The sequence below is a fragment of the Oryctolagus cuniculus genome, chromosome 11 (genome assembly GCF_051225735.1).
Source record: "Oryctolagus cuniculus isolate XC-2025 breed Fujian yellow rabbit chromosome 11, ASM5122573v1, whole genome shotgun sequence".
In the NCBI taxonomy this organism is placed as follows: Eukaryota; Metazoa; Chordata; class Mammalia; order Lagomorpha; family Leporidae; genus Oryctolagus; species Oryctolagus cuniculus.
The window spans coordinates 27,726,835-27,749,834 of record NC_142877.1 but is presented as its reverse complement, the minus strand read 5'-3'; the positions used below and the strand labels follow the sequence as shown (position 1 = coordinate 27,749,834).

Here is a 23,000-nt window from a genome sequence, read left to right as displayed (position 1 = left end):
TGCACCCCTGCAAGTCCAGCCTCACTGTTAAACCCAAGTATTTAAAGGACTTCATGAATCAAGACATTAGCTGAAGCATTAGTTCAATCATAGGCAATAACTCCCAGGAACCATCATCTCACTGACACACTGCAGGAGGAGGGAGACAGCTGTGCAGTGCTTGCGACCACAATGTGGCTAAGCACTCGGCGGGCTCAGGAAAACGGTGGGTTGCAAGGCTGGGTGGTGCCCTGTATGACCACAGCCACACAGAAACACACAGCGCCCACCTGGGGAGAGCCCGGCAAGAGACACATCCCAAAGCCACGCTTGTCCCAGCTGGATCCTGCTCTTTCCCGCCTTTCCCGATTTCCAACACTGCGCATGCTCCACACTCTCCCACGTGACGTTTTAATGGGAAAAACCGAACGCTGAACGTGAAAAAATGGGCAGTCAACAGAAAGGTCCACGTGCAGGCTCCTGCCACAGAGTGGACAATGGAAAATTCTCCAACAGGAGGCCGGATGTGTGACTCCCACTCCACTGCACGGGCGAGGAGTGACCCAGGGGGGTCTGCAGTAAGGCAGGGGTGCTGGTCAAGACAGCGGAGAAGCACGTGAGCCAGAAAGAAACGCAGGGGTCCCCAGGCCCACTTTTGGCTCTGCTACTTCTGTCCTCTGCCTGCTACTCCCGCTCAGCAAAACTGTGGGTTCTTGACTTAGAAAAATAAAACTAAGACACATCTCCTGGTGGTCCAGCAGCACCTCACACACGAGCTTTAGTTACCTAGTGCTTTCTCCCAGGCTTCCAGTAGGGGAAGCAGAGCAACCCCAGGACAGGGGGAGAGGGCTTAGGAGGTCCTCAGTATCCAGACACTAGGCCTCACGAAACAAGACCAAGAAGCCCAAGAAACTGCATCACACGTGATCTACTGTGTCCAACAGGAAGACAACCTCTGGGCCCAGTTAGGACCTTGCAACACTGCTTTCACCCCTCCACGAGCAACCAGGCTGAGGACAAGTCCTCGCAGGGGGTACCAGCCGCTGGGAAGCAGGGCTGGCAGAGGTGCAACCTGCATGTAATAAACTATGGAGCAGAGTGTGACTGCAAAGGTCACCCCAGCTGCCAGCCCCCCGCACAGCCCGAGGTGCAGCTGGTGTAGCCAGCAAGGGCTGCTGTAATCACCAGGTCCCCCATGGGGAACTGCCATTTCCCCAGGGCTCCTCCGACTCCTTCAGCTGTGGCCCTGGCTCCGGACCTCCTGGTGGGCGACTCCAGGCAGCCTCCAGGTCTGAGTCTGGCCGTCCCTTGTGGGCAGGGAGAAGGTCAGAGGGCTCTCCCCGTGGAGAGGCCCGGCTCTAGATACACTGGAGGAGGACGGTGAAGGCCGTTCCTAAGCCCTGAGCAGGGACATGCCACAGTGCTCTTGCTGGGAGCAGCACTCCCTCCTGGGCACCCGCTGGCACAACAGATGGTGCAGGGCCCAGCTCTGGTAGGCTGTGCATGTGGCCCTTCATCCTAGCAGCTGTCACAGCTCCCCTCTGGGCTTGCCTCATCCCCCTTGGTGGGACCCCTGCCTCTAACACAGAGCTAACACCTGCAAAGCAGGTGACGCCTGCACTGCACTAACTGTGGTGAGGACGGCTCTGGCCAGGCTGCGTGATGGAGACCCTGGCCGCACGTCACAGAGACGGTCGGCGGCAGGACCGGCGAGGGACCAACTTCTCCAGAGCCTCCCGCTCAGAGTTCCCCCGGTTTCCTCACTGGGTGCCTGCAAGGCTGGAATGGCCACAGGTGCCAACAGCTTGCAAGTGGCATGCTCCTGGGGCGGAACGTGACCCAGGCAGGGCTGCTGGCGAGTCCTCACCTTCCTTATTCAGCTCTTGGACTAAACTCCCCCAGCACATCTCACTTTATTGCTCTGTAACTGTCACAGCTGCACTCGCTCATGAGCATTTCCTCTAAGCCAGACAACACCCCAGACGGGCAGCTGCTTCCAGCCCTCCCAAACTGCCTTCCCATCAGCGTCTCCCAAAAGGGACCGACCAAGTGCTCGACACCTGCCTTGTTTCGCTCCCAGTGACCCAGGGGCAGACGCCACTGTCCCCCGGGGGTGGGGGCCAAGGAAGCTGAAGCACAGCTACTAAGCAGCAGAGAGAAGGGGTGAAGCCCAGGTCAGTGTCACTGAGCCCCCGTTTTTAACACGGACCTCTGCAGTGTCGTCTTCTGGAGAGACAGGAGACTGGTGGAGTTTCACACCCACTGAATCCCTGCACTGGTAAACAGACTCGCTGAAAAAGGCTCCCAGAGGGCTTGGCGTGGGCACCTCTGTACAGGTCTGGTGCCCAGGGCACTAAGCAGGATGTGGTGAGCAGCCTTCCAGCAAGTTCCCACGCCAGCCAAGTAGCTGTCAGGTGTGTCCAAGGGAACCAAATCCCTCCCAGGAAGGCCAGTAGAGCTTGGAGTGCAGAGGCTGGGGAGAGCTGGGGTGATCAGGCAAGGAGCACGACCTGGCCACGGGACGGGCTCCCACGTCCATCTCCCACCCGCCATGCCTCAGCCTGCAGGCTCGGAACAGCCCAGTGAGCAGAGGACTAGCCCCTACTAGGAAACTGCAGCCTTCCAACTTTCTGGTGTCAAAATGTCATTTCTTTGATGCAATGATGAAAGTAGTAGGCTGATTTTAAAACAACGGTCCCTTCTGTGACCACAGGCCTTTGAGCTGCACAGTCCTACAAAACATGGGAGTCTGGAACCACCGCCATGTCTGAAACTCGACATCCTCCCTGCAGTGGGCTGTCAGGAAGGACCTCGGGCTATGTGAGGTGGAGGCAGGGTTCAAAGCCACGCTCTGCCACCATCTAGCCCTGTCAGGGATCACAGCCCCATCCTTACTGGAGGAGTGAGGCTTCAGCACCTGGCAGAGGGTGGGGAACACAGGAAGACACACCCTCGCTGCTCTTGGTGTTAGGAGCTGTCTCGACATTCTTTAAGGGGTCACAGGACTACCTCTAGCTGGCCTGCAGTCAGAGCTTCGTTCCAGAACTTTCTGTCTTATGTCCTCAGCGTGCGGCTGAAAGAAAGGAGGTGGCGGAGGAGGGCAGCTCTCGGATACCCACTCGGAGGGCTGAGGATGGCAGCCTGGGCCACCCCATCACCACTATGGCTTCAGGGACAGCCAGGGAGTGACAGAAGTATCTTCAGCACCTTTTGACCTGCTCATAGCTAAGGATAGATTTTCAAAGTTTAGGGACGTGGAAATATGCTCGGATCTTGTCTCTAGGTCACACAGAAAATGTCACTGCTTCTGCTGAAAGGGTGGGCCAACAGCCCAAGCAACCACGGGCACTTGTCAGAGGCAGGCTGGCTCAGGGCTCCTAGGCTGGCCCTTCCTGCTGGCAAGGCAGAGTGGACACCGCTAGCCGCACACGCACATTCTCTGCGCACGGGAGGAAGAAGTCCAGCCTCGCAGACTGGTGAGTGAGTGGCCAGGGCCAGTTCTCTGTTTCGCTCCGCCTCTCACCTGTTTAACACAAAGCAAGCTGGCTGGTTTGCTCAGACCACAGCAAAGGATACACCGGGCATGGTGCTGCTGGGCGCGGAGCAGGAACGCACCCCGCCGCACTGCTGCAGCTGGGGAGACCTGGGACACGCTGGACACCACGCAAGGTTTACTACACCACAGCCTCCTCTGTCCACACAAAGGACCAGCAGGAAGTATCCCCATTCTACACGGGAGCAAACCAAGGCTCAGGTTAGTCAACTGGAGCTCACCATGTTATGGAAAAAGCAAGCTTCAAGGTTTCCGGATCACAAGAGGGTAGACCTCTCCTTTATCTAAGTAGGGTCACCTTGCAAGTGAGTCATTTCTCATGTGTTTATCACACCAGAGCATCTGGCGTCTCGCACTCAGACCTCACTGGCCCTGCGGCTTCGGTGGCCCCAGCTCTGCTGTCCGTTCCAATCAGTCAGAGGCGCCCAGCTCTGTGTCGCATCATTCTCTACAGCTGAGCGGGCGACCATGGTGCTTAAAGTAGGCCAAGCCAGGAACGCCTGTGCGGCGAGCGGCCCACTGCACCACGCAAGATGCATGTCCCGTCATCAAGGTGGACAGAATAGGCGCCAAGATGCCTGATGGAGCAGGGCTGTCTGCAGCGTGCAGGCCTACAGGAGGGGCACAAGAGGCCAGCGGCTGCACCAGCAGGCACCTGGAAGGCCTCAGGGCTGTGCTTCATGGTCTCTGAGCAAAACGAGGCACCCATCGTGACATGGGCAGGCAGGGAAGGAGCAGGTCCTGGACACGAGAGGAAGCACTGCTCAGAGTGCGCTGCACAGAGCAGCAGAGAGGTGCACAGTCGGGGCAAGAAGATGCAAAGCTGACATCCCTGCTCGACCCATTACTATCAAAGCATGGCCCCAGGGCTCCAGTTTTCCCCACCTAAAATGAGGAAATACCAACTTAGCCGGGTGTGAGGGCAGTGAGAACAAATGTAACGGGTACGGTGAGCACTGAGGTACTTCGGCAGCTTTCAATCACAGCCAAAACATACAAACCAAAACTCAGGGAAACCTCCCAGGTGTCGCCTGCTCAGGCAAAGCTTGCACACAGAGGACCTGGCCTCAAGTCAGTGTCTGCTCGTGGTGACTGCCTCCTTTCCGCGTGGGGTCTCAGCTCCTGCTGCTCCCTCGTCACTGCCCTCCACTTTCCCCCCAGCTGTCACTCAAATCATCTCGCCCTCCCAAGCCCCTCCACACCCTCCTCCTAGGAGGCAGCCCCAAGGATCCAGTCTGGACAGGGACTCTGCTCTGCTGTCCCGCAAGCAGACATCGGATGGCCGCGGGCTCCAATCTCACCACCCGCTTCAAGCTCCTAACAGCTAGGGCCGGCCTGGCGCTTCCCTGTGGCTCTCAGGTTCCTATGCGATGTCTGGTTTTTAGAACCAACTCAACTACCTAGTGATTGATGGAAACTGGGAGTTAGTACCTGGCAATAAAAATTTAATTTGCAAACTGCACAGAATCATTCATTCAGCGTGACAGGGCTTTAACATCAAAATATGGTTCTAAAAATTCCTGCCTGGGCCCGAGTTCCCACATCGCTGCCAAGACCTGTACGCCCGTTCCCAGCAAACACCCCAGCAAGCAGGTGCACAAAGGGCTGCTCAGCCCCGCCTCACAAAGCTGGGCCGCCTCTCCCAGCACCTCTCCCAGCCCCAGCAGCTGGCAAGTCGGCGCATCCAACTTCGAAGCCCGGGCTATCTTCCCCCATGCTGCTCCCCTCTCCCACGCCTCCAGAGCTGGCGGGCAAAGTGAGGCGACTGTGGTTCCTGGATTGTCCTGCCATTGCACTGTCTCCTTAGTCACAGAACCTGGACTACGGCCTGGATTCCAGCTCTCGGCTCCTCTTTCCCTTCCAGGTCTTTCAGCAGGGGAAGCAGAGAGCCAGCTGTCTGCAAACCCACGCAGCTTTAGGGGGAGAGGGCCCGTCACATCCACGTGTGGCTGGTTGGAGCTGGCCTGGCTTCAAACTCTGCTCCCTGAGCCTAGGTTGGTCACAGTAAGAAGTTAATGAGAACAGAGTTGGGCCTGACAGACTTAGGTTTGGCTTCAACTTTGTGCACTTTCCCAGATCTTAAAGACATAGCATGGTCTCCTTCCAGGCCCAAACAATCTGTCATGTGGCAAAACTGCCTTGCAACTCCTTCCCTAACAGGCGGCTCAGGAGGTAGTGATGGGCTTCTGGTGGGGGTGCTGCCCAGCAGGGTGCAGGACTCCTAACCTCCACACTGAAACCACAAGTGTGAAAGAAGGGGCTGGGGGTAGTTCTGCCAGGGGCGGGGCACCAGCCCTTGCATAGCTAGAGGTCTCCCTTGTGCCTAAGAGGCACCTACTCCCCCACACTAATCTCCTACTTATGAGGATGTGTAGGGGAAGCCAGCCCCACGAATGCTCTGAGAGGCAGACGGTCCCCCAGGCTCTCGCAGCACAGGCATCATCTTAGGGAGCTGCCTCCAGATGGCTTTCAAAAAAATGAAAGGAAAACACTGATGTTGCTGGGGCTGAGGGTGTGGGTGCAGGCGCAGGTGGGAAACCTGGCTTCCAGTCTCTCTCTGCTCCTCTGTGAGGTGTCAGGCCTTCACATGCCAACTCAAAGACGTGGGGCCAGCACAAGGGATCTTCACCTGAACTCCTAATTCCGAGGACACACAGCTCGGCAGCCCCCCAGGACCAGAAAGTGTCAGAACAGAAGTCACGTGCATGTTCCCGGTAGAATGCCCCACACCACGCAGATTCTGAGAGGGGTCCACACACCCACTCTCCATCACTGCCTACAGCGAGGGCACCCACTCCAGCAACAGCAGCAGGCCTCAAGGACAGCAGGGTGTGGCTTACTGAGTCTAAGGGTATAAGAAGGGCTTCAGGCCAAGATGGTGCTGTTGCCACAGACAGACGTCAGCTTTATCTCGAGAGTGCCAAAAAGTTCGGTCACGGCAGTGAATGGGTACATGCAAACCACAGGGAGTGGTCCCCGTGGAAGCTCTTGGACAAGGGGACTTGTTTTCTTGCAGCAGCAATCATGTCAGCACTGCTGATGCGCTCAATATTAAACCCTTTGACTCCTTGGAGGGAGCTGGGGCTGATATTAAAGACAGGCAAGACAGAAAGCTGTGAGATGTGGAGGTCTCTGTGGTCACCACAGCAGGCAGGGCTGCATGCCCAGTCACCTACCCTGGGCCACAAGACCCAGGACCATGCAGACTTGGTCTCGGGAAGCCGAGGTGGCTGGGGCACCAGGCAGATGGTCTCCCCTAGTGCCTCGGCTGGTAAACAGGCACTGGGAGGAACCCAAGACGGACCAGGGGAACTTCCTAGTAATTGGCAGCTAGCTATGTGGATACGCTAATTCCCTTCCGCAATTTGTTAACTGTGGGGCTGAAACAAAAGCTGCCAACTGCCTCAATTGGTCCCCAAAGAGACAGGTTCAGCTGCGGCAGCTGTGCTTAGCAGAGAGGGCTCTGGGGAAGACCAGGATCCCTGGGTTATCCTTAAGGGCTCTCTGCCAGAAGGAAGACCCGAAGGTGCCACCATTAGTAGAAGGGGAGAGAAGTCACACTTCCATATGGGCCCAGGACAATTTGTGGTTATAAAAGGGAAGGCGGAGACAAAACGGCACCCACAGGGTGGTCAGGGTAAAAGGAGACCATACGGACGTCTGGTTACAAGAACAAGGGCAAGGCCCAATGTGCCCAGGGGACTCGTGGGCGCCCCTGCTGCAGGGCCCGGAGACCTCTAGGGGGAAAGGAGGGAACCACAAGGCAAGGGTGAGGAGCAAAAGTGAAAACACATGGCAGCCCAGGAGACTGAGGTGATGAGAGCATGAGGGTGCCCACTGAGCTAGCACCTCCCAGACAAGGAGATGGGGTTCAGAGAGGGCAGATGACCTGCCCAGTCTCCCCTCTTGTCAGAGGCTGAGCTCAGTCTCCCTGGCCTGACGACAAGCCCCGTCACGTCACCCGTGTGGGAGCATGGGGTTCCAGCTCCCCACTCCAGTGGCCGCCGCCCCTCCCTCATGCACTCAGGGCAGTGCCTGGGCAATGGCACTTTGTAGACACATACTGCCAGCTGTGGCATCTTGGCTCCCTCCCCGGGGGGCTGACAGTTCTCCCTTCACTGAGACTGACTGACTCCCCTTCCTAACTACAGCCTCGCACACCACCACCTGCCCACCCAGGCCCATCTCCTCCCAGGCCCATCTCATCCTCTGTGGGCTGACGTACAAGGCTCCACCTTTGTGTGAACCAACTCAGTGACACTCTCTTTCCACAAATCCCCAACATTCTGGCTTTGCTCACGCCGTGGCCCCTGCTGAGAACACCCTGGCCTGTTCTCCTTTCCTCTAGTCCCATGTGAAGGCACACGTCCACAACGCTGCCATCCTCACCACCCTCTCTGCCGAGGGGCCCCGGGACAGCCGGCCGGGTGATCTCTCCTCGGTAGCTCAATGGAGAAGAATATGGGCTCTGGATCTCCAGGCCTTGAGCTGGCGCTCATCAGCCACGTGGCCAGGGCCCAATCACTTCCTCTCACAGGAGTGACAGCCATACTCAGCAGAGGAGGATGCAACCAGATAAACAGAATCTGGCAAACAGCACGTGCTCAGCAAATTGAGGAGGGCGGGGAGAGAGAGAGAACGCACAAACATAGCCCCTTACTTATTCTCTTATGCCTTGCAATGATAAGACTGCAGGTTAGCCTATGCTTTTCCTATCCAGAAAGAAATATAATGAACGCGTAACAAGCAGCAAGCTCGGAGACTAAGTAAGCACTGGCCAAATGAGAGCAAAAACAACCCTGAGGTCTCCCGCGTTCCGTGGAAGGAGATTTGGTGAACAGGTAGAGGGGCCCCGCCTCTACCCTATGCCCAACTATCATTCAAACCCAGCGCGAAGGAATTCTGAAGCCCTATTGCCACTAGCTGCAGGCCAAGTTAAGTCTATAGGCTTCAGTCCCCAGCTCCTGGGCCTTGCACTTAGAATGCTGAAGGCTATGGGACTGGTGCTGTGGAGTAGTGGGTAAAGCTGCCACCTGCAACTTCAGCATCTTTTATTGACGCAGGTTCGAGTCCTGGCTGCTCCACTTCTGATCCAGCTTCCTGCCAATGGCCTGGAAAAATCAGCAGGAGATGGCTCAAGCGCTTGGGCCCCTGCACCCACATGGGAGGTTTGGAAGAAGCTCCTGGCTTTGGCCTGGCCCACCCCTGGCCATTGCGGCCAACTGAGGAGTGAACCAACAGCCAGAAGACCTCTCTGTCTCTTCTTCTCTCTCTGTAACTCTGCCTTTCAAATAAACAAATAAATCTTATTAAAAAAAAAAAAAATGCTGAAGTGCATCGAGACCAGAGACCTTCTCCCTCCACCTCCCTCCCTTGTACTCATTTCCTTAACTCAAAATAGAAAGCATTTCCTAATTTACAAATTAAAGTGGCTCTCAAAATCAGTTCTTTAGCCAGCAATCATGGTCCTGCTGTTACGTAACTAATAAAGGGGGGGGGGGGGTCGGGGGACAGAGAGAGATGTGCTGACGCTAGAAGGCGGCTCTGCAGAACCACCAGGCTGCCCATGTGACAGGACCCTGCACAGGTTTTCAGTTCCAAAAAGCAAAACAATACAGAAACAACAAAATGCTATGCCCTTGAGACATATTATAGCTGAGTACAGATGCGAATGAAAAGCCAGGCCCAGCAGGCACTCCAGGAGAGGTTGATTACAAGGGGAAGCAAACTGAAAGACCTGGCCCTGCCTGTGAAGGTGCCTTCTGTCTTGCACCCAACTTGCACTGCCCTCCAGGAAGACCCAGATGATGGTGCACAACTCCCTACAAATCCCACGAGGAGGAGAGGGTGAGACACCGTGTATCCCGCCACGACCCCAAGCCACCTCCAGCCACTGGCTCTCACTTGGCTCTGCTCCTCTACCCCGTTTCTCCAACCACAGGCCACGCAGCCATCTGGGGCCAGGCTTTCCTCACCCCACCCCCATTCCAGTCCATCTGAGAGGCCACCGGGGCCATCTCACCTCTGGACAGCCACCGCTTCCTTACTGGGTCCCCTATTTCCACCTTGCCTCTCTCCAGCCCCACTGGCCACACAGCAGGCAGAATCATCTTCTCCACAGGTACGTGGATGACTAACTGACCTACACAAAGCTTGGCCTGGCCAGGCTCCATCTCCTCCTGGCCTCTGCACCTTGCCCACCTCGCTCTGGCCAGCTCCTTCCCTCTCCGCTCAGCAGGGACATCTTCCTTCAGATCTGCTGCAATGTCACCTCTTCAGAGACTTTTTTCTGACTGCCTTGGGCAGTCGCCCATTTTCTCTCTGCTTCATCCACACACAAGTGAACTGTGTCTGTGGTATTACTTCCCCCAGGCCTCTCCAACTGAGGCCAACTATGTGGGGGGTGGCGGGAAGGGGGCGCTGCACGAGCTCGCACAGGAGCTGCAGGGCTAACTAGCTCTGCTGCCAGGCTGGTCGAGGAACTGGTATGAAAGGGCAGCAGGGGCTGCCACTACACAGCTGGCACCTGACGCCAGCTTCATAGTCACGTCCCAGCTAAACCTTGGGGGCAATCCTCGCAGCCTCATTTTCAAAAGAGGACGCCAAGGCTAGAAAGACGCCTGGGCCTGAAATGGACTGAAGCTAGGGACAGTCCTCTGTGAACCGCCAAACCTGGGACACAGCAGGTGCTTAATGCAAGCCTGTGGTGTGAATAGAAAAGTTTCAGTCCAAATTCAAAGATCTCTCTACTGAGAGATCCAAGTCCTTTCTGAGCATCACAGTTTCCCTGTGACCTATGCCCCAGTGCCTCAGTTTCCCCTTTCTCTAAGCTGATATCCTATCTACCAGCGACTTCCCAGGGCTCCAACTACTGCCCTGACAGCACTCCCCTGAGATGGTTATGTGGGGTGCAAGTCCACTCCCATGGGCAGGGAAGCCCACAGGGAAATCCAATCATCTCTTCCTCCAACCCCTCCCTCAGGCACAGGTGGCCAAGGGCCTCTTATCACCCTGAGAGTCTGAGCAAGACTCGGCAGCCCAAGGCCTAGAGCCACATCCACCACGGGCAGGCTTAGGAACTAAGGAGATGGGGGACACGGGTGGTTCTGCAAGTACCCTGGATGAGGACCAAGGCCAAAGTCACAGCTCCAGGCTATTACAGAACCAATCAGAAAAAGCCAGAAGCCAGCAGCAGAAGCGTCCAAGCCTCCTGACCCTTTGGCCTATATCCAAGCTTTCCTAGGGTGCTGGGGTAAACGGTGAAGGCCATGGTCATGTGTTTACAAGGGGGCTGACTGGCCCTGACCTCTCTGCTAGGGTGGTTCTCAGGCATGTGTGCCCATCAGCATCACCTGGGGGCCCGATGGATCATTCCTCCCCAGTTTCGAGCTCCAGGTTTGAGGAGGAGCCAGAAACCCACCTTTCTATCAGGTCGCAGGTGCCGCTGCTGGCCTGCGAAGCACGCCCGGCTCAGGTTTCTCACAACACTGTGTGCACGTGTGCTGGGGCGGCACCTAGTGAGGAGGAGCAGGGCAGAGTGTGGCGATGCTTTGAAGGGATTCCCCAAGATCACAGGCTACAGTCTCCACCTACTAGAGCAGAAAACCCATGACATTCTCCATTCCTGCTACTGAACATGGAAGTGATCTTCTAACCACGGTTACTGCTGCCCAGGGCCATGTAATTAGGCTGCAGAGGGCTCACAGCTGGGCCTCCTATGGCAGCCACCTCCACCTAATTCTGCAGACAGGTGGGAAATGAGTGCCAGTGACAGCTGTCGCACCGTTATAGGACGCCAGAAACAGGGATGGAGTCTCGGGCTCTCAAAGGCTTCCTGTACTCTGTGTGGCCACAGCCTGGGCCCAAGACGCTCAGGAAAGGGGAGGGAGGAGGACCCTGCCTGGATCAGTCAGAGATGACATATGGCCTAACGGTGAGAGTCACCCTGTTGTTTGTCCGGGGCGTGCACAGTCACTTGTTTCTGCTGCCCCACGCAAACCCAGCGTTCCTTCCAAGCAGTCACCAAATCCAAGTTCTCAAGTCGGTTACTAACAACAAAGGATCTTTCCTGGAGACTTCCAGTTCTCTTTGTGTCTGGCCTGGGGAGCAGGGCCGTGCGGGTGCTGCCCTGCACCCTGCCCAGGCCAACAGCTCTCCACGCCCACTCCACACCCGATGCGCCCCAGACTCGGCTCTCAGGCAGGCATGTCTGAGGCATGTCCAAGGGGCAGAAAACGCACAGTCAACCCGCTCACATCATCTTGGCCATTTTCCCATCAGAACAGATAATGAACACTAAAACCCAACAGGACGGATGAATGCCAACGTGCTTCCCATCACTGCCAACCCTCGGAATTCAGGGGAAAACAGTCACCGTTCCGAAGGCGACTTGCCCAGGCCTCCTGTCAAGATCATTCCTGCAGCCTGGGAGAAGAGCAGCATTTTCGCCTTCTTCACTGTGCCCTCTGGTCTGTCTGGGTGGCTCTAATCCATTCCTCCCAGGTCCCCAGACATCACTTTCTTTAACAAGGAAACAAAACACTGAATTTCTTCTGACCTGTGTATGAGGCAGGCTGAGTTATAGCTTTCCCCCGGCACCTCTCTCTGAAAGTAAATTCCTTTAAAGTTGGGAAATTCATGGCGGTGCTTTATGGTATTGATTTGTTTTAAACGTGGCTGGCAGTTTTAAGGCCTGCCGTGCCTCTGAATTCCAGAAGAGCTGGAGGAAGTCTCCATGCCCTCTGATGCTCTACAGCCAGGCAGGACGTGCTAGTGGCAACAGATTTGGGGGGCTGGGGGCTCCCAGCTCTGCCCTGGTTTCCTGAGATACAGCCTTGGCCGCTCTCACGGGCCCTGGGTCCATAGTGTATTCCACCCCTGCAGCCATGAGGACTGGATCAAAGCCTCTGGCATGCACCCCAAAGGGACCCCCACCTCTCTTACCTGCAGGGGCCAGCCACAAATGCTGCTCCTCCAGGGGTTTGCAGCCGGCCTAGGCCCCACGGAGCCATGCCCTGCCACAACCCACCATCTGTATCTAGTCCTGCTACTAAACTGTAAAGTTCCAAGGAACAACACTGAAGTCTAAATGACGCAGGCCACTCCTGGGCATGCCTGCCACCTGCCAGCAGGGCTCCTGCCTACCACATCTGACTGATCTTTCACCATGCGGCGGCAGGCAGGCCCTTCAAGTCAGCGAGACCTGGATGATGGAGTCCCTAGCTTCGGTGGGATTCCACCAGTGAGCTGGCAGGTCTGCCAGAGGAACACAGCAGCCCCGCCTTTTTGCTTTTGGGTTTCACCAACCTTAACCCCATAGGCTGGTTTCAGTCAGAGCAGGCTTCTCTGCCACAGTCCCAGGGTTCTGTCCTCACAGCTGGCACCAGGCTGCTGTCACACTCCCCTGGGTCTGTGCTCTCGCAGGTGTCAGGGTGGGGATGCTGGGGTCTTCCACCTTTAGGCCATTCTGACCTCCGTCTGCTCCTGCGCCTGACACCTGCCGCTTGGTTACTCAGGTGCCTCCCTCCCCAAGCCCCCCACCATGTATGAGGAATCTGCAGGCAGGCTGGCCCAGCTGGAGGGGCAGCTGGTAGCCCTGTGGCTGTGAGGGACACCTCAGCATCAATGACACCAGGTTCAAGGACAAACCTGCCGTCTGCCTCAAAGTGAAAGCCCAGCAGAAGCTTGAGAACTGGAACTGCGGGACTGCTGGTCAGATGCACGTTTCCTTCAAGCCCTAACTCCTCAAACTTTGGGAGAGTGACCTGCAGCTTCTCACCCACACAACGAGGGCAACCGACAGAACAGGCTGCAGACAACATGTGGGAACGGTCCATGCCGAGTGCTCAACTCAGGGCAGGATATAAAGGGGCTGGCCTCCCGCCTGCCTCAAGTCTGTCGGCCCCTCGAAGCTAGCTTTGACAACCAGTAGCTATAATCGTCTCTGTCCCTGGGCCTGGAGGAAAAGGTAGTCAGAGGGCTCCCTAAACCACCAGGCAGCTTTGCTCACAGCTGGATGGCTACAAGAGCCACTCGGATGTGCCCAAAGGGACACTGTCCAGGCCAGGTGGAGCCAGGAATGCCAGAGAGCACAACTGGGCCTTGACGTCAACACCCCCGGGGCCAGCCTGTCCCCTCCTGGACGCCTTTGCGTCCTGCAGAGCTGTGAGGGACAGATAATCCCTGGGGGCCGCCAGCCCCATTACATAACGGACAGCTCAGCACCTCTGTGGATGCAGCAGGAGCAATCAGGAGATGGCAACAGCAGGCCACTGGGGAGCTGCCTGGGCCTGACAAAAATACCAGCCTTCCCCACCTGGGGAGGAAAACGACTTGGAAAACACCAGGAACGAGACGAGGCCCCTAGGGACGTGTCTCCTTGTACACGGGTACCCAGAGCCACCTGGGGCTTCACAGTTGATGTATGAGCTTCAACTCTCTGGCGGGGAAAAGAACCAGGCACCCTGAATCCTTACTCCTAATCCCTCCCTCCTCCACCCCGGCAAAGCTCTGCCATGTGCTAGTGACATGGAAGGCAAGGCTGTGACCCTCACTGCACAGACAGGGACCTAAGAGGCTCAGAGGTTCTGGATCCACCTGGATCAAAGATCAGAGACCCGCTTCCCTCCCCAGTAAGCCCTCTTCTGTAACTAGAACCCCCAACTCCTAAGGAACTACCAATCCACCGCGGAGTGCAGGCTGGCACTTCCCTCCTCCCAGCAAGCCCAGCCTCTACCAAAGACCAAGCTGGGAGAAGCTTCTGAGTAGAGTCACATCACTGGTTCTGGCCCCTCACCCGGCCCCCGGGGCCTTCTCTGCTTATGCTTGCCTATGGGCTGCCCACAGAGTCTCAACCTGTACCGATCCCACGGAAGCCTATGGAAGTGCCACGAGCATCCTGCCACGTCACTCATCTCTGAAGACTCAGGGCCGGGTGGACAGGGCAATCAGTCTACTTCGATGCTCAGCTGTCTGAGGATTTGTGCAAACACCTGGAATTCACAGACGCTTCAACAAGGTGATACAGCATGCTGGTCAAAGCCACTGACTCAGACCCGGGTTCAAGGATCTAGGCTTTGCCCCTTGCTACCTCTGTGGCCTTCAGGAATTGACTTGAAGAGAAATAAACTAAACAATGGTCACAAAGCTTTTTAACCCTCCTTCTCATCACCTCTGGTCACCATCGCCACGGGCACCCTTCTTCACAGCTAAACCCTCAGCAGGGCACCTGGCAGGCTGAGAGGCTGTCTCACCGGTGGTCTCACGCTGCCACCCCCAGGGGGAAGGCAGTCCTGCGAGGCAGTGACTAGCTCATGACTGGCTTGGGCAGCAGGGCCAGGAAGTCATGCTTAACAGAGCAGGGACCTGGAGACCTACCTGGGGTCCTGAGTTCCTCATTTCTCACCTAAAATTCACTTTTTAATTTATCCCCCAGGGCCTCTGTTTGGAAGACTTTGCTATTTATAACAAAGCACATTAATTAGGCATCTCTTGTCCATCTTCTGGGTTTTGTATCACAGTGGATTAACCTGACACTGAGAGCGTGACACAATTTTGGAGGAATTCCTATCAGGTCAGCAGGAAGAGCTTCTGGATCCCTACAATAAATATCACTAGGGATGCACGAGGGGCCCGGGCAGCACCAGGACAGAGGTAAAATCTGAAGCTCAAGGGGAGGGGCCACAAGGCCACCCAGCATAGTCAGCCATGGGCCACGTCCTTGTATCCCAGGCCAGGGACAAAGGGAGCCACTTGTCTTTTTGAGATGCTGGGCAGCCACCAAGATCTCAAACACAGCAAGGAACATTTGCCCTGACTCTCAGGTCACACCGACATCTGCTTTGCTTCAGCAGGCCCCAGCTGCCCACTCTGGATCGACGTCCCTCAAGGACCTGGCTTCTAAAGGGCCCTAGAAACGGAGGTTTGTGTACTGGACGGCAGACTTGGCCACAGATGCAGCTCCGTCATCCCACAACGCCCTCCTCGGGAGCAGGCGGGCGGTGGCACCCAGAACACCAGTTTGGCTGGCTTCTGGCTTGAGCTGAGGCTTGTGGCTGGCCAGCAAGAACTATGGGAAATGATTAAATGTCTTCCAAAAGTGACAAATACGGAGAGACAGGACCCATCCTTGAATAAGCTTTAAAATTAGATACACTTTTCTGGAACAAGCAATTGGACAGGGTGGTTCTGAATACAGCTTTGTTTTTGAAAGAAGTCTTTGGTAACGCTCAGAAGCAAGGCCTCTGAGGATGGCTGCTTTCCAAGGGACACGCAAGACAACAGGTCCACCCCAGGCCAGGTGGGGCCTAGAAGTCCACTGGGCAGCCTTCAACCCGCACATCTTAATCAGGGCACTGCCACAACTCCCTGTGATTCCCAACAACCTCCATAAAATAAAGCTGGCCAGTTCCATTTTGTAGGTAATAAAAGCAAGGCCCAGGCTGGCGCCGTGGCTCAATAGGCTAATCCTCCGCCAGCACACCGGGTTCTAGTCCCGGTCGGGGCACCTGATTCTGTCCCGGTTGCCCCTCTTCCAGTCCAGCTCTCTGCTGTGGCCCGGGAGTGCAGAGGAGGATGGCCCAAGTACTTGGGCCCTGCACCCACATGAGAGACCAGGAGAAGCACCTGGCTCCTGGCTTCGGATCAGCACAGTGCGCCGGCCACAGTGCACCAGCCGCAGCAGCCACTGGAGGGTGAACCAACGGTAAAGGAAGACCTTTCTCTCTCTGTCTCTCTCACTGTCCACTCTGCCTGTCAAAAATAAATAAAATTAAAAAAATAAATAAAAAAAAACAAGGCCCAGAGAGGTGAGCGACTTGCCTGAGGCCACACAGCCCAGCCCATCAACCACAGAAAATGCAACTGGATCCCTGCCCTGTCATCAGGCAACACTCCTTTCAGGAGAATTCCAAGTTCCCAACTCAAAGTGCGTTTCTCTTACTTTTTGCAGAAAAGCAGACACCATGTAGCCCTGACTTAAACGCTAGCTGAAGCCTACACTCCTAGATTACAGAGGTCACCCGAGGTCAAGTGTGTTTACTACAGGCAGCTGCAGCAGAGGCGTGACAAGCTGGCCAGCAGCCAGGATGCTCCGGCTCCAGGCGTTTCTCTGGCGCCCTGAAGACACCCTTCTCTCCAGGGCTGCAGCCACCACCCGCGTTCAGCTCCTGTCCGCAGCACAGCGCCTCACTGCACGCTGGCTCTCCGAGGCCGGCCCGGGCCCAGCCTTTCCACAATGACAGTAGGACATGGTCTGCCCTCTTTCATTCGCTCCTGAGTGCTCGCCCACGTCTTCCAGCAGCTCCACGCTGAGTGGCACGGCACCACTCTATAAAGCAGAAGGAAACTACAGTCCAGCCGATGACGGCCGCACTACAGATCTGCAACCACAAAATGATGCCGCTCTACCAGCTGGACTCGGTTTGCAAAATAGTAACTTTCCATACAATATATTTAACACTCAATTGTTTCACTGTTATTTATTCATTCATTTGAAGGGAACATTTAAAAGATCCTCAGCATGAACTTAATACTACAAACGTCCACAGCTATAACCCCAAACCCCAAACCCCAACCCCTGGAGTCCTCAGTTTCAAGAGCGAGGAGCGTTTTGCAGATCAAAACTTCTGTGAATCACCGTCTGTGCGTTCTCTCAGATTCCTCTTCCCACCCCTCTCTCAAGGCCACTCTAGGGGCCAGCACTGTGCTGCACTGGGTTAATGCCCTGGCCTGAAGCTCCGGCATCCCATACGGGTGCCGGTTCGAGACCCGGCTCCTCCACTTCCAATCCAGCTCTCTGCTATGGCCTGCGAAAGCAGCAGCAGATGGCCCAAGCCCTTGAGCCCCTGCACCCACATGGGAGACCCGGAAGAAGCTCCTGGCTCTGGATCAGCACAGCTCTGGCCATTGGGCCAACTGGGGAGTGAACCAGCGGATGGAAGACCTCTCTCTCTCTCTCTCTCTCTCTCTCTCTGCGTAACTCTGACTTGCAAATAAATAAATCTTAAAAAAAAAAAAAAAAAAAAAAAAGGCCACTCTACTTAGGGGTTCCCCAGTTAATTGCCAAAACCACACAGGACCACAAATGGCTGCCTACTGCTAAGTCCTCCGCGCAGGTCTTAGCTCACTCAAGCTCTAGGCGGCATATGCCACGGCCAATCACCTCCTCCTCAAGTCCTTGCCTCTCTTGCTAGCTCTTTCCTTTCTCCACAGCTCCAAGGCCGGACGGCCCAGGAGCTCAGTTCTCTGCTCTCTGGTCTGCACTCTACAGCTCCTTGGCAGTCCCTAGTTTCTATCTGAAGGCTGGCCCCTTCCCTTGAACCTCACTCTCATTCACCTGTCTACTTTACATCCGCGTTTAGATTCTATATAGGTGTGACAAACTTGCAGATGAAAAAGCCTATCTTCCTACAACCCAGCCTACTCTTCCAGTATCTTCCCAGCATTATTTGGTGACAACTGTATCCTCATCAGGCCAAACCCTTGGAGTCGCTGTTAATTCCCCTTTTCCCATAATTCACGCTCAATCCAGCAGGAAACCCTGTTGGATCTGAGTTCCAAGTTTACCAAATCCCTTCACCACCTCACCTCTGCACTGCTTAGAGCCGCCAACATCTCTCACCTGGATTGTCAAGGCCATGTCCCATCTCAGCCCTCACCTGCTGCCTTACGTTCTTTTTAGCGCAGGGGACGGAGACCAGATTATGCCACGACTGTAAGCACCAGTGGATTTCCACCTCTCCCCAAAATAAAAGCCGGACTTGACTCCTGGTTACCTCCCTACCCTCTTTTCTTGTCTGCTCCACCTCTCTTGCCTTTACCCTGGCTGTGATCTGTTTGGGACACTCTTCCCTAAGAAATCCAAGACTCACTACCTCAACTCCTTATTTTTCTTCCAAGATCCCACCCTGAACCCTTCCATTTAAAAGCACAACCCTCACCGCCCAGCACTTAGCACTTCCTAATAAATTGCCTATGCCTACTATCTGCCTGACTTCCCAATTGAATGGAAGCCCTACAAATGCAAAGAATGCTGTCAGTCTTGTTCACTGAAATACCACCTGTGCCTACAATGGTACCTGGCAAAAGTGTGGGAAAAAATGCACTAAATGAATAGATGGATCAAGCCTCTCATTCTACCTGGCCAGATACAGGTCACCCACACCACCGACTTGAAGCTTTTGGCACCACAAGGTTTGGCTCTGGGCACACAGACTCGGGCCCAGGATCACAACTCTAAATGCCCACCCAGAACTGGGAAGGACAGGCTATAGTCAAATTGGCACCACTGGTACTTAAACTCGTAATCTATCAGAGCCACACAATTCAGTTGAGACGCTTACCTGTAGCTACATTCCTAGTTCCTAATCTTTCTCCTGTTTAAGGCCACCTGTTGTCCTAGATGAAGGAATCACCCCTCTTGAGAAAGAACTTCACCCTGCAAAGCAGCACAAATCCCAAGTGCTGTGCCCAAACAGAAGCCCTGATCTCAACAAGTCGCGACAACTCCATAATCCTAACCCAAACCCAGGTGCCTCTTCCCATGACAACCTTCTTGCTGCACCAGAGTAAGCCTGAATTCTAGATTCTTTCAAAAGCAGAAAAGGAGATGGAAATGGGACGTGACAGCACGAAACGTAATTAAAATGCCGTCTAGCCTAGTCTTGTGGCTTGTAACATACCGCTACTCCAAACCTAGCTGTGGGGAATGTTGTTCTCTCACTCAGTGGGTAGCTGGACAAATTGGCCTGACACCTGGAAGGTACTCAATAAATGTCTGTGGAATGGAGAATTCAAGCTAGTGACTCACTCCAGAAATACGCACTCTGAGAGCACCACAGACATAACCAGGCTCAACTTGGTGTGAGCCAACTGCACCAATTAACGAGGCTGAGGAAGAGAAAGGAGAGCCTAGCAGTGACCCAGGTGACGCAAGGCCCTGTGCTGAGATGCCCGAGGCCTCTCCCTTTGTGGTCACTGGGGTCAGCACTGTCTCCCACTATCTGGGAGTCTCATTTCCAGTTTGGCACGTTGATGTTAAGGAAAAGGCAGCACAGAGTAAGACAAACCTGTCCTTAACTCAGCAGGGCTTGAGCCTTGCAGGGCTGTGAAGGTGAACCATGTGGAAACACCTGCCCCGTGCCGGGAGCCATCTTACTTCCCTTGCCCATACTAGGACCCTGCTCTGGTCTGCAGAATGACTGCTGCTGCATTTGGTACACACTTTCCTCTGTCCAGTGCGCCAGGCTCCTGCCGGCTCCTGGCCCCACACAGAGGTGGGTCCTTCTACCTAACACACCTCTGCCCTAATCCCAGCTCTTGCCTCTGGACACTACCAGCCCTTCTCCCCACCCTTTTAAGGAATGTTAAGGCCAAGTTCACACAACACTTCACTTTAAAACAACTGTAACTGATGTCTCTCCCCAGCTCAGCTGCAGAACTCATGGGAATGGGGAATGTTTCTGATTGGGTTGATCACGTAACCCACAAGCCTAGACAAATGAAAAGTCCGCCACACATCTAGTAAGCAGAGGCTTCCACATGAGTATCCACTGTAGTATGTACAATGGAGAAACAGCCTGCTACCTGAACTAGAATGGTTCAAGTAGGGTACCCAAAATGGGATGTCACACTCAGGAAACTGAAATCCACGCTCAAGTGTGATGGGAGAAGGCTCCAAAGAGTGCAAAGTACAGGGAGCAACGTTCCATATAACTACAACAAGGCTTAAACTCTGCGGAACTGGATCTGATGACAGGGACAGGATCAGGGACGGTATTTACCCACTGAAAATAGCATTTTCTACAGCGAGCAATGATTACTTGATGGTGGGAACAAGAGCTTCTTAAGAACCTTAAGGGACAGCTCCAATGCAACCTGCTCTCAGACTTCTCTAGACTTTACGGCTTATATTCAAATAACCCCACTCTCTCCTGGTCAAGACTTGGGGAGATGGTGGAGAACAAGCACTCGGATCTCTTGCACCCCCCTCCCCGCCCCGCCCAACTCCAGCGTAAAAGCTCGGTCCAGCAAGCGTTCGTGTTCAAGCACCGAACAAGGAGAGTACTCACCTAGTTTAAAACACCCAAGATGCTCAGCCCTGAATTTTAAGCAGCACATGTGACCTGGTCCATTCTGGTTTCAAGTTCAAAGGCATCAGGCCGGTCCTGTGGGTTAGCAGCTAACATGTCTTTCAAGAGCTGCTTGATCCCCTCAGACATGGAAGTCCTACGTTTCTGGGGGATGTGCAACTCCATCTTTGGGTTTTCTAGCAGCGCCTCGCCAACAGGGACGATCTCAGTGCCCTGTTTGATGTAGGTCCCCAGGAGCTCCTTCTTGGTCTCAGAGTCAATAAAAGTGATTCTCTCTATCATTGCCCAGATGATAATGCCCAGGGCAAAGATGTCCGCCTTGGCCGTGTAGTGCCCCTCCCAGACTTCGGGAGCCATGTAGAAGTCCGAGCCGCAGGCAGAGGACAGCCAGTACTTGTTCACATTCACATTTTTGTTGTCTGGATTGCCCTCTCTGCCACGGGGTGCCAGCCCGGCACAGACCTTGCTCAGTCCAAAGTCTGCCACCTTGAGGATGGGGGTGCCCGACCGCTCGGTGATGAGAATGTTGTCCGGCTTTAGGTCCCTGTGCACGATGTGGTTTTTGTGCAGGAAGGCAATGGCACTGGTGAGCTGTAGCATGAAGCTCTTGTTGGTGGCGGGGTCCGGCCTCCGAGACAGGACATACTGATTCAGGTCTCCACCTTCACAGAACTCCATGACAAACCAGAGATAGCACGGCTCCTCCGCGTAGCCCAGGATCCTTTCTCCTGGATCAAAGACAGGAAGGAGCGCGAGTGAGACGGACACACGGGCACAGCACTATTAGAATAAAAGAACGCAGCGTTTTAAAGTTCAGAGTGACAGAGGTGATGAACAAGAGGTGCTCTAAGAACACCTGCACAGCAGGTACCACACCTGTGCCTTTCACACACAGGCCTGTTTCTACCCACAGCAGACAAGGTCAATACACAGGCATGAGGCTCCGATCAAGCACTGGAGTTTGGAATCAAGTTGAGGTAGGAACTCAGTTCTCTGCTGTTTGGTGGACTAAGAAGCTATGTTTTCCTTGTGTGGTCTTCAAGCAAGCAGCTCCCGCCCATCCCTCCCAGGGTACTGGCCATGACACAGGTAAGGCAAGAGAGACAGCCATTAGATGTCCACGGCTTCTGTCACTGTTACTCCGTGCCAGGCAGATGACCTTCCCTCTCCTCTCTGTTGACCATAGAAGGATTCTCATGAACACATCTGGACTAGCACTACCACTCTGCTTACTTCTGAATCACCCTCCAATCCATCAGTGGACTCTGCTAGCCCACCAGACGCCTAGCACGGGCTGGGCACATAAAGAGCCCCATCTACAGGAAGCTGAGTGACAAGGACCTACAACAGCGGGCCATACCTGCATCAAGGTCAACTTCTAGGAACAGTGAAGGGTGGGCAGGAGTCCCCAGGTTTGAGGACGTCATCGGCTGCAGGACAGGCAGCAGTGTAGCAGGAGGCAAGAAGGGAATTCTAGACCAAGAGACGAACTGGACAACAGAACACGGGGACAAAGGAATGGAAAGGAAGTCCGCTGGGAACAGTGGCATCTGAATTAAGTTGTGTGGTCTTGAAACTCCAGGAAAGCTGGTGACTAATTCCTCTACGTAAATCTCAACTGAGGCAGATGAGGAAGCTGGACTGCAAGGGAAGGGACCTGCCCTGAGTGGTCACTGGGCATCTGGACCTCAGCCAGGACCTGAGTCCTCCAGGCCCCCGCATGCTGTACCCATTATAGCAAAAACAAGGGCTACACCTTCTCAGGAAGACTCTGCCAGAAGGTTCCTCCCACTAGACTTTTATTCGACTTTATTACAAAGAGAACCAGGTACACGACTAACCCAGTAGCCCCGGAGCTCCAGGCTGAGACCAGAGATGACCTGACATGCAAGACAAAAGCTTTAGGTTTGTGACCACAATCTGACAGGCCTCACTTCCCTTGTCATTATATAATTTTCTTGTTTCTATTACTCTCAATCAGAGTAATACAGGTAGAACCAGTTTAGGGCAGATGGGTTTCTTTTTTTAAAAAATCAGTTGCTTCCTCTCTCATAATCCTCTTTCTAGGTCATTGGCTGAGTGGGTCGAGGTGCTGGATCTAAAAACACCAGAAAATGAAGCAGCAATTTGAAACACAGATCAGCGTCAGTTGAAGAGCAAAGATCTGTTAAGGGGGAAGCAAGAAACGTCTCCTGGTGGCAAAGCCAGAAAGGAGTTTAAAAGCCATCAAATTCCTGCTGAAGGGCCTGGTCAGAAAACACTGAAACTTCGGGTGGGGGAATAAAGGGTGGGGAACGACATTATTTTATATACAAAGTTGGTAACCATGGTAACTGAAGTAGAAAGAAAACAAGTCTGCAAAACAGACTGAAGCATAG

The 23,000-nt window shown here is 54.6% G+C and overlaps 1 protein-coding gene across 5 annotated transcripts in view; it reads right to left on the bottom strand.

Moving 5' to 3' along the window:
• Window positions 1-23,000, bottom strand: part of STK35 (serine/threonine kinase 35) — an 81,228-nt gene that overhangs the window by 45,159 nt on the left and 13,069 nt on the right. For all 5 annotated transcript variants that reach the window (XR_007919345.3, XM_089308150.1, XM_008256210.5 and 2 more), the window contains exon 3: window positions 20,602-21,350. Coding sequence is in view for 4 of the 5 variants with exons in the window: in XM_089308150.1 (XP_089164276.1) it covers window positions 20,638-21,350 (713 nt within the window). In the remaining variant the exon portion in view is untranslated. The remainder of the gene's footprint in view (window positions 1-20,601; window positions 21,351-23,000) is intronic.